This window comes from Protobothrops mucrosquamatus, unplaced genomic scaffold (assembly GCF_001527695.2).
Source record: "Protobothrops mucrosquamatus isolate PMUCROS unplaced genomic scaffold, P.Mucros_1.0 scaffold227, whole genome shotgun sequence".
Classification (NCBI taxonomy): domain Eukaryota; kingdom Metazoa; phylum Chordata; class Lepidosauria; order Squamata; family Viperidae; genus Protobothrops; species Protobothrops mucrosquamatus.
In genome coordinates this window covers 714201-724937 of record NW_015386578.1, presented here as the reverse complement: position 1 = coordinate 724937, position 10737 = coordinate 714201, and the positions used below count along the sequence as shown (strand labels likewise).

General features: G+C 41.4%; 1 protein-coding gene across 1 annotated transcript in view; it reads left to right on the top strand.

Annotated features, from left to right (window-relative positions):
- The window catches only part of BRCA1 (BRCA1 DNA repair associated), a 101408-nt gene that overhangs the window by 15260 nt on the left and 75411 nt on the right, over nucleotides 1–10737 (top strand). Inside the window, exons 3-5 of the mRNA XM_029283784.1 lie at nucleotides 892–945; nucleotides 2053–2130; nucleotides 2367–2455. Coding sequence (XP_029139617.1) covers nucleotides 892–945; nucleotides 2053–2130; nucleotides 2367–2455 — 221 coding nt within the window. The remainder of the gene's footprint in view (nucleotides 1–891; nucleotides 946–2052; nucleotides 2131–2366; nucleotides 2456–10737) is intronic.

The window sequence follows — 10737 nt, the reverse complement described above, 5'->3', positions numbered from 1 at the left end:
TGTCCTCCCATTAAGACATCATTAAATAGACATCTCAAAGGTTCCAACATTTCTTCCAATAATTTTTTATAATAAATTGCAGTAAACCCATCTGTACCAGGGGCCTTACCGACCTTCAATTGTTTAAATGCCTCTGCGATCTCTCCCACCGTGATCATACCATTCATCAATCCTTTCTGATCCTCAGAAAGACAAGGCAGGTTGAATTTTTATTGACATATTTATCACAATTCTATTCTTGCTTAATCAGTTCCAGTTCAAAATTGTCACATATATGTACAATCCAATAAACATTATTTCGTTTTTATTTACATTGAGTTATTCATGCCATTTTAAAGCTTGTTTATCCTATTTAGAGATATTTTGGAGCTCTCCATAATCTTGTCAAAACCTTACCTAAATGAGAAATTTCAACTTTGTGATATATGAATATGGATAAGTTACCCCAACTTTGTCCAAATAGCTGATTTTTTTAACATTAATATTCTTCCGAATTATTTGTTGTCATGGCAGCAAGTACTTTGTGTTATATCAGGCATTATGCTTCACACTGCCATTTTATTTCTTTTACTTTTCCTCTCTGCATAGCTAATTTGATTAGATGGTTAGCTAAGGAAAGGACCACAATATAAAAACTTGTTCTCTACAGGGTGGTATGATAGGGATTTATAGACCACTGAAGCACACTTTTCATATCTTAAAAATGAGTTTTATTTTACAAAAGTTTATATCAGAATAAATCTATTATACTTTACTGCAAGATTAGAGTGTGTATAATTACTAAAACATGCTAGAATGGCTACTTCACTAGCATTAATTCCTAGAATTACAATATATTGAAGATACTTTGTATGAAATGCATAGCTTTGATGTTTTATTTATTTCTTTCAGTCTGGAGGTGATAAAAGAGCCAATCTCAACAAACTGTGCTCATAACTTTTGCAGGTAAGCCTCCACTTTAGATTATCAAAGCTTGAATATATCGGCTGATTAATTGATGGTAATGAATGTTATAGCCTCATGTATCTGGAGGACATATGACTGTGAAAGGTTGATGTTAGAATGTCAGTGTTAATTCTTAGAGGTTTCAATAGCAATAGCACTTAGACTTACATACCACTTCACAGTGCTTTACAGCTCTCTCTAAGCAATTTACAGAGTCAACAATTTGGATCTTCATTTTACCAACCTCAGAAGGATGGAAGGCTGAGTCAACCTTAGAGATTAAAGAGAAAGAAGATTCAGTTTACTTTAGAACATGGGATAATTTTTACCAATGGTTAGGAAATCGAACTAGTGAGAAATGAATGTGATATGTTATTTTGAATATATATTAGTAAGAAAAATGATATGCATTGACTAACTGATACTGTTTGTGATTATTGTTTATTACATTTACTACAATTATTTATCACTATATCAACTATTGTTAATTGAACATATGTACCCGGACAATAATCTGTTTGCTGAAGATTGAAAATGTTATTGGGGGATAACTCCAATGTTGATCCCAACCTCGTCCGCCCACCAATCCTGATCCTAACCCCACCCTAAGCCTTAATCCCTATCCCAATCCTATTCTATCCCTAACCCTATAAAATTCAATAAAAACTTTTACCAAAAATAAAGAAAAGAAAGGAGAGACCAGGAGGGATGATCTGACTTTAGTAAGCTGGCTTATTTCCATTACAGAATTGAAAAAGTTCTCATTTATTACCAATGATTTTTCACTGGTTATGTTTATGCTATACCCATAATTACAATGAATGCTTTCAGTAAAAATAACAGGAGCTAATAATAGTATTCTATTCTTTTGTTCCTGAAGGAGAGACTGTGGAGGAGTAAACATTTTAAAAACATAAGCTCCTGCTGTTTGAAGATTTGTTGATATAAAACTCTGAAATAGAAGCATAGAAAAGGGAAATAGTTTATACTTACAAATATGCGAATGTGCCAGGAGGAAGATTAATATTTTTTCCCAGGGTAACCTTTTTTTTGGGGGGGGAAGGGTCAGTGAGAGACTAAACATGCTGTTTTTCTCTTTTTTTTTAGGTCCTGTATTTTTAAACTGCTTAAACTGAAGAAAGGTGTAACACAGTGTCCACTTTGCAATGCCAAAGTCACTAAAAGGTGAATTCTTTCTGGCACAAAATATATTTCACTTGTTAGGAAGACCAATGGATGAAATGCTGAATTGAGCATGGCCATTCTCAGAAGGATGAGGGTGCTCACTATTCAACTGCTAACACCAATCTGTGCAATGGGGGCATTTATGTAAAAGAGTTGCAAATACTTAAAGCTTACAGAATAAGTTATTATAGCATATTGACTGGTAGCTCCATCTAACATTTTTTGGCTTGTTTCAGGAGTCTGAGGGAGGATACCCATCTCAAGGAAGTAGTCAAAGAAGTTCTAGAAACCATCCATGCTTTCGAGTGTGATACTGGATTGAAGTGTAGGTATTGTGCCTTACCATGAACTTCATAGAAGGTTTTTTTACTGATTTTTTTTTTGTGATGACTGAGATTCTGTTTTAAAGCTTGACTTCCATTGTTGATTTAAAATTCTAAATTATATTATTTATAAAGTTTGCATCTTCTTCAACCCTTGTTTCAGTCTCTAAAACAGGTAATACTATCTAATACTATTCTGATTTTGGGGGCTACTGATCCTTCAAACTATCGACTATGCTGGCTATGTCGATGAATACTGAAATCTGAAATACCTGGACACAGTTAGATTGGCCTACTTATGCTCTAATATATTTAGTAGTATTCTCAGAAGTGCAGCTTCCATACATCTAGTTCAAAGACCATGATATAATTTGTTGTTTTCAAGCTCTGGAGCTTTTTTTTCATTCTTTTTCTTTTTTTGATTGATTAAGATTCAAGTTTGGTTTATGTCTAAAGACACAATCCAATTGGTGAAAGCAGCTCACAACTAAGAATGAGTATGTCTTGTAGGTTTTATATTTTAGAAATACATTTATTAAAAGTATTGCTATAATAAAAATAGCTTGATTCATGATGATGTTTTTTGCCACTGCTAAAAGCCTCACTTCCAAATTTAAGTCAGAAGAATCATCAGAATGTTTGCATTGTACCATTCCATGTACATTTTGGTCTTAAGTATACCAGAGCACAATGGTAGAAAATCAACTTTTAAATAAAAAAGCCACAAACAATTCAATCAAGTAATATAAAATATCTGGCAAATAAACGTGTTTTTATTTAATACTATATTTTTTTTACCAGTGGCATCTCAATGAGAGATAGCCCATAATTATGAATCTTTATCACATAAAGGAACTCCTAGAGCAGGGCTTTTCAACCAGTGATACGGGTACAACCTGTGGGACATTGGCACCTGGCAGGTGGTACGCGACCATCCTAGAAAAGTGGTAGCGGGGGAGGGGAATGAGCTGAACCAGTGGCAGCACCGCACAAGCCTGAGCAAGAGATGGCTGGAGCTGCAGGGCTGTCAGGGCTCAGCGGAAGCGCCAGGATCGGCGCTTCTTCGGGACTGTCAGGGCTCAGCGGAAGTGCCAGGGTCAACGCCAGGCTCCAGATGGAGCTCGGCGCTGATCCTGGCGCTTCTGCTGAGCTCAGAAGAAGCGCCGATCAGCTGGAATGTTGCAGCATCTCCAGGGTCTTGTGATTTACATTCAGATGCTTGGCAACTGATTCATATTTATGACGGTCACAATGTCCCAGGGTCATGTGATGTGACCAAAACCTACTGCAACCACCCAGCAGACGGGGGGAATAAAATCCAAACACCCCCCACCCCACCCCTGCTGCCAATCCTCAACAGAAATGCTCACAACAATGAAAACCTTGGACAGGAGGAAGAGTGCCGCAGGCAGGTGTGTTGCTCGGCTGTGGCTTGGGGGGCACTTTTTTCAGTGCTACTATAACTTTGAACAGTCACTAAGCGAACTGTTGTAAGTCGGGGACTACCTGTACTTTATCACTTTTTTTCTTTCTTTTTTTTTGGTCATCAAGTTTTTGACACCTTGCTAGGTGACTGGTGGTACTTGGATATTGCCATATCCTAAAAGTGGTGCAATGGGTGAAAAGGTTGAAAAGCCCTGGTCTAGAGGAAGCAAAGTCTGGTGTTTATTGCTATCTCTTCTCTCATCCCAACTGCAAATGAGAGGTTGCATTAAGGGGGTATCTCACATGCAACAGCTGCCTCATTAAAGTTATCTATAGTGGCTTCTTGCTCCTCATCAATGACTGAATTTTTTTTTAAACAAGTTTTATTAATTTTTCAATTTTACAAAAATCCAAGTATTAAGGAAGCAACATGGTGATTGGGTAATCCATAATCCAATAACAAGCTCTTTCATACATGTCAGGTTACATCATCAAAAATTTCCTCTCTATTTCCCTTGGTTATTATATCACATTCAAATTAATACATTGCTAATTATAACTCAGTCGGTTAAGACATTTATCAATATATTTTAACTTATATGTATCCATGTCCTATTTTTAAATTTTACCTAATTTCAATCACAGTATTCCAGTTAGCTTAATATCCATAGTATTTAGATTTTGGGTAACCCAAAGTTCCCTTAGTTCATTACAAAATAGTTGTCATATCTAAAATACACTTATTATTTACTCAAATAAATTCTTACTTTATTTCACAAACATATTCTATTTCTCATCCTAGTACCTCATCACTTACTAATAAAATAACCTTTATTGTCTCAATCCAACTTCTCTATTATAATTCAAAACTATTATTCTAGTGACTATTTTTTATTTCCCTTATAAGTCTAAATCCTAAATATTAAATCAGTATCTTTTAAAATCTCCTTAGCCCATTAAATGAGATTTTAGGCTCTTCCATTATAGGTCACATAAAAAAAACCCATTTTTAAGTCTAACTCTAGCTTTCTTTTTGTGCCAAGCAGGCTTCCATAGTAGAGCCTTTAAATCCTCAGGTGGATCTCCCTTCATTCCTACACATGTTATTTGAATCAAGGGAAACCATCCAGTTATCAATTTTTCAAGGGAGCTGGTCCCTTCATAATCATTGGATTGTTGGCCTAATAATTCAAATCTCCATGTTTGGCTTAGTATATTTGTCATCAGTTCAGTCTGGTCTTCTTCCGGTTTCAGCTGGTTTAAGTAAAAAGTCATGTTCAATGTTGTAATTGTTGTTTGGTTGTCTGGGTTGTCTAGGTTCTCAATGTGCTGTACATGTTGGTCTTCAGCACCTTCCATCTTAGTATTGCTTTCTTCAGTTTCTGTTGCTTTTTGAATTGCAGATTTTTTTAGATGAAATCAAGGTTTGGCTATTAGGGTTCTCAGTAGATTGTACCTGGTATTCTTTAAAGTCCACTTGGATGTTAATTTCTTCCTCTTCTGTTGCATTCTGGATTGCAAGTTCATCATTTGAAATCTGGGCTGCATTTTGTAACTTTAAGGTGACGCCTTTATCTTTCAGTCTGGAATTCATTAGCTCAGTAGTCTGAAGGATTTTTTCAAGTATAAGTTTGTAGTTAAGTTGTGGGTAGTATTCCTCCATTTCTATGGTGTTTACAGATAGTCCTTTAGTGGAGGCTATTTTTGATAAAAGTCAATAAACGTCCACCTCCACTATAAAGAATTGTTTTCACCACCCAGCTGTTTCAAATTCTTATCCTTTTTTGATAGTGCCAAGGACAAATCTTAGTCTCACAGGTCTCCCAGTCAAAAAGAAATTCACTTGCTATACCCAGTTTCGCCACAAGATGTCCCTGGTGGCATGTAAAGTCTTTTTCCAAACTCAAGTTAGGCTTTTATCCAGTTTAAAAAAAATGTTCTTTTTTTTTTAACTTAGCAGATAGATAAGGTAATAGGTCCCCGTAGAAATAGGAACTTTTAGGGACCCCAAATATCCAAAAGGTGCAAGTCCAGTTATTTAGTTGTTTAGTTTAGTTGTTCTTTTTTCTTTTTCAAAGCTTTATATTCCCAGGATAGGCAGAAGCCACCAAATTAAAAGGGGAGAAGAAATTTCCAAAGGCTTTTACAGGAAGATAGTTGGGTTACAAGAAAGGTAAGGTAAGGTCTCACCCAATTCCTCCGCAGTGCTTTCGTTGTGCTTGGTAGTACTTTGGGCTTTCGGCTGGTACGGCTTAGTGATCGGCCATGTTAATGGCCAATCTTTTCTTCGTCGGTCCAAAGAAGCTGCCTCGGATCAAATGGAAGGGCTGCCACCCTTCTGCGATCTGTCGAGGGTCCTCCTCACGGTGGTCGCCCCTCCAGGGCAACTTTCGATCCTTTTCAGGGTCTTCCGACAAAGGAAAACTGGATGGCGGAGAAAGCGCTCTCCCTGCATGTCCGCCAGCGCCGCGATCGCAAACCAGAAGCCAATGACTGAACATCTTGACAGCAGCCTATCTTATTCAGCTACCAAGTGAGTGATGTTGTCCTGGCCCTAACCTGGCAAAGTAGAGAGCACAGTAGAGGATTCAAATCAACCAGATAAATCAAGGGGACAGTTTAATTTACCTGTCCACTGGTCATTAGTCATCTTGTTTAAGTCTCAGGTTTAATGCTAAGGATTCTTTGATAGCTGTTCTGAGGGACTTCAATACACAAACACACACACACACACACATACAGAGAGAGCCCACTGGACAGGAACATCTCAAGACTTAATGTTGGGCATAGCAAGTATGTAGCTGTTTCAATGTATCATTGTCCAATGCATATGGCAGATGACACTGCTGACATGGTTTTCTTTTTTTTCTTTTCTTTTTTTTTACAAATTTTATTAAATGTACATTTTAAAAACAGAAATTGACATGATTCAACTTCCCTGGCTTCAACACTGCTATTAGTATTACCTTATGTTACAGAAAGAAAAACAGAAACTTAAAATACATTCTCCAGCAAATGGAGGAATGTAGACTCCACGTGTGGGTGTTAATTGTCCTCTAGCCCAATCAGACCAAACAATCAAAGTCGCCACGCCCCTTCAGGGTCTGAGCATGCCCCAGTTTCTTTTGGTCTCAGCCCTGAAGCAGACGTGGAATTTGGCTCCTGATTAGATTTCAGATTAAGGTAGTTAGAATCCATCCGTGGACTTTACTATTCCTGGGGGGAGGAAATTTAGCCTGGCACAGAGCTGCTTGGTTTTTCTGTCTTTCTCCTCAGGCAAGCACTGAGACAGCTGGCTGATCGTTAAAACGCTGCCTTGTGCAGCGTGGCGATCGCCATTATCCTCCTCCCCCTCCCCCCACCTTTTTTCCTGGTTTTGTTTTTCTGTCTATTTATTTTTGGTTAACTCCTAATTCACCTTACTCAAAGCCTCCGTTATCTACCTTCCTTAGTTGAATAAACTAGTTACTTTCCGGATTTCTTTCTCCCTAAGGAGTTCCCTTTAAAAAAAAAAAAAAAAAGGTTTCTGTTTTCCCCGGATCGGCGCGGTCGCCATTTTGGAGGACTGGGCTCGATCGCAATTAATAATTTAAAAAAAAATAAATAATAATAATAATAAAATAAAATAAAATAATAATAAAAATTCAGAGTTTACTTTGCTGGACGGGGGGCTTTCCTCTCTAGATACTCGCGTTTGGAGGGTCTGGCCTACGGGGACACAGCTCCTATCCTCTCAGTCAGCAAAAAAAGTTTCATTGCAGCCTCGGATCGTAGCGGGCGCCATTTTGGGGCCCGCGCGATTCCACTCTGCAAATAATTCAATTGCTTTACTTCTTGAGAGAGAGGCTTTTTCACGCGGGGGTGTAGGAGATCCTACTTCCCCCCCATCGGATCAAGTCCTTTGGCTGTTGCTCTTCCTCCCCCCCCCCACTGGTCAGACGCCATTTTAATCAGCCTCGTGGCTGACAGTGAGTTTCCTGGATATATATACCTCCTCAGAGAAAGCCTTTTTTTCCTTTTTTTCTATTTCAACTTCTTTATTGATCTTCAGACTCCTATATTCTTACCTGCTGGTCCTTTTCACTCTGTGAATCAATTCAACTGCTTTGACTTGCTGGCCTGTTCCGCTGTCTGCATCTGGTGGCTGGCCAGTTGCTGTCCTAAGGGCCGCCACTAAGTGAGGCACGAGGGTTCCCTGCAAAAAAAAAAAAAAAAAATTAAATTTAAAAAAATAAAAATAAAAATAAAAATATTAATTTAATAGATTATTATTGGTCATTCAAACCATCCATTCTTCATTGATTAGGGAACAGGACAGCTCCCTGGGGCTGAACGCGGCTTATATCGCGTGGTGTGACTCCGTGCTTGGTGGGCCGGACCTCACAGACCCTCGTGCAGGCCTGTCCCATCCAGGTGGGCTGCAGCCTTGTCTCCTGCAGATCAGGACGGATCCAGGGATCTCCTGGTGAGCGCCTGTTACCTCATTGTTAGTGTATTGCAGATCAGGACGGATCCAGGGATCTCCTGGTGAGCGCCTGTTATCTCCTTGTTACTGCACTATGGCGGNATCCACTGTTCCAGAAGCCTGTCACGAAAAACCAACAGATTCCTTGTCCCCCCATGTTTCTTCAATCTATTGAAGAACAATGGGGATCCCCTGGTACCTTCTCAGCTCTTGGGGGCATAGACCGTAAACTCCTGGATACGGTCCCTTCCCTCAACGAGGTTTTAGAGGTCCCAGGAGTGGATGAGGCTCTCTCCCCCATTCTATCGGACACCAAGATCCCAGGGGATATGTCTGAGGCCCTTAAGGCCGTGGACAAGAAATCTGAGATTTCATTACGTAGAACTCACCAGGCGTCGGCATTAGCAATAAGAGCTTCAACTTCTAATTCCTTCTTCGCCAGGATCTCATTGATTTGGCTCCATGAGCTTCAGTCCAGGATTTCCCCAGATGACTTGAGGGCTCACCAGGATATTACTAAGCTGAAAGCTGCTCTGGAATATATGGCGGACGTCTCACTGCAATCGGCCAATTATTCGGCCAGAGCCATAGCCTCCAACGTAGCTGCACGTAGGTTGTTTTGGTTAAAAATTTGGAGGGCCGACACTAAACATAAATGGCGGGTAGCAGCTGCTCCATACCAAAAGGGTCGCCTCTTTGGCGAGGCACTCGCTCCTTATTTAATTGAAAACAAGGAGAAAAAGAAGGTACTTTCTCACCTTTCTAAAAGGACGGGCAGATGTTTTACTCCGTATAATCGACGCACGTCATTTAGGGCTCACTCAGACCGAAATCCCTGGAGCGGGTATCGGCCCTTTCAATCAGGGCCGGACCGCTCCTCGGACTGGTCCGGCTACAGGGACAGACCAAAGCCACAATTCCAGGGCAAGCGAACTTTCCGTGGTAGGGGAGGTCGTCCCTTCCGAAAGACTAAGTGACTTGAGGCGAACTCCTCCCATCGGCGGAAGGCTGACACAATTCTTCCACAAATGGGAAAGTACCACCACAGACAGCTGGGTTCTCACCACTATCAGAGACGGTCTCTCTCTAGAGTTCCTAGCTCCTCCCCCACGGCGCTTCATAGCTTGCCCCCTATCACGGAATCCCGTGAAGCAAGGCCTCATGAGAGAGGCCATTCAGCATCTGCTCACCATAGAAGCAATAGAACAGGTACCACCAGATCAAAGAGGTCTCGGGTTTTACTCCATCCTCTTCGTGGTTCCCAAGACCTCAGGAGGATGGAGGGCAATACTCGACCTCAAGACCCTCAACTCATTTCTGGTGTACCAAAAATTCAAGATGCAAACCCTCCATTCGATTCTAGGCAGCATTCGACCAGGGGANAGGGATCTCCTGGTGAGCGCCTGTTATCTCCTTGTTACTGCACTATGGCGGATAACACCGTTCCACAGGCTTCCACCTCTGGTGGAAATGCAAAACGCAAGTCGCCCAACCAGGAAGCACCATCAAAAGCCAAGGCCAAGGTCAAACGGACCTCTAAGACGGCAGAGAAGCAGGCAGACAGCAGGCATAGAGCGTTGGAGCGACAATTTTCCAGAGCACAACAACGCACATCGCAGGTACAACCAGTTCCCACTTCCCTCCCCATGGCATCCACATCTGAGGGACTACGTCCTTCTCCCCTCCCACGGGCTTGGTCCCCTGAGCACACTCTCGATCCCTCGCCAGGGTTCAGTAGGGATCATCTGTCCCTATTTGACCAAGGTCTGAGGATGCAAATCCAGGACACAGATCCGACCGATCCGGGTCTATCCCAAATAGCATCTGACAACCAGGGTGAACCTTCCTTTGTGGCCCCCCCTCAAATTCCGTCGGCATCATTCACCCCGACGGCGGCGGGTCTCCGGTCTCCGGAACATCCATCTTTCACCGCCCAGCTTCAGACTATGATTTCACAGGCAGTGGCTCAGGCAATGGCATCTTCGGGGAGAACCCCTCAGGCCCCAGGGACCTCTTACCCTTCCACATCTGGAGAAACTTCACATCCTAGGGATTATGAGCAAGATCCGGCTTCTCCACTGCAATTGGAGGGAAGTGTGATCTCGGAATATTCCGAGCAGGTCCTTGAGGAGGGCCTGTGGTCAGATGATGAGGTCACACATACGGAGGCTACTCCTCTGATTGGGGTATTCAAGCCGGCTCTCTTCTCCTCCCTTTTGCGCAAGGCCTGCGTTACCGGGAAGATTGAACCGGTGAAGCCCCAAACAGCGGATCAGGACTCTGCTCTGAGCTCTGATCCACTGTTCCAGAAGCCTGTCACGAAAAACCAACAGATTCCTTGTCCCCCCATGTTTCTTCAATCTATTGAAGAACAATGGGGATCCCCTGGTACCT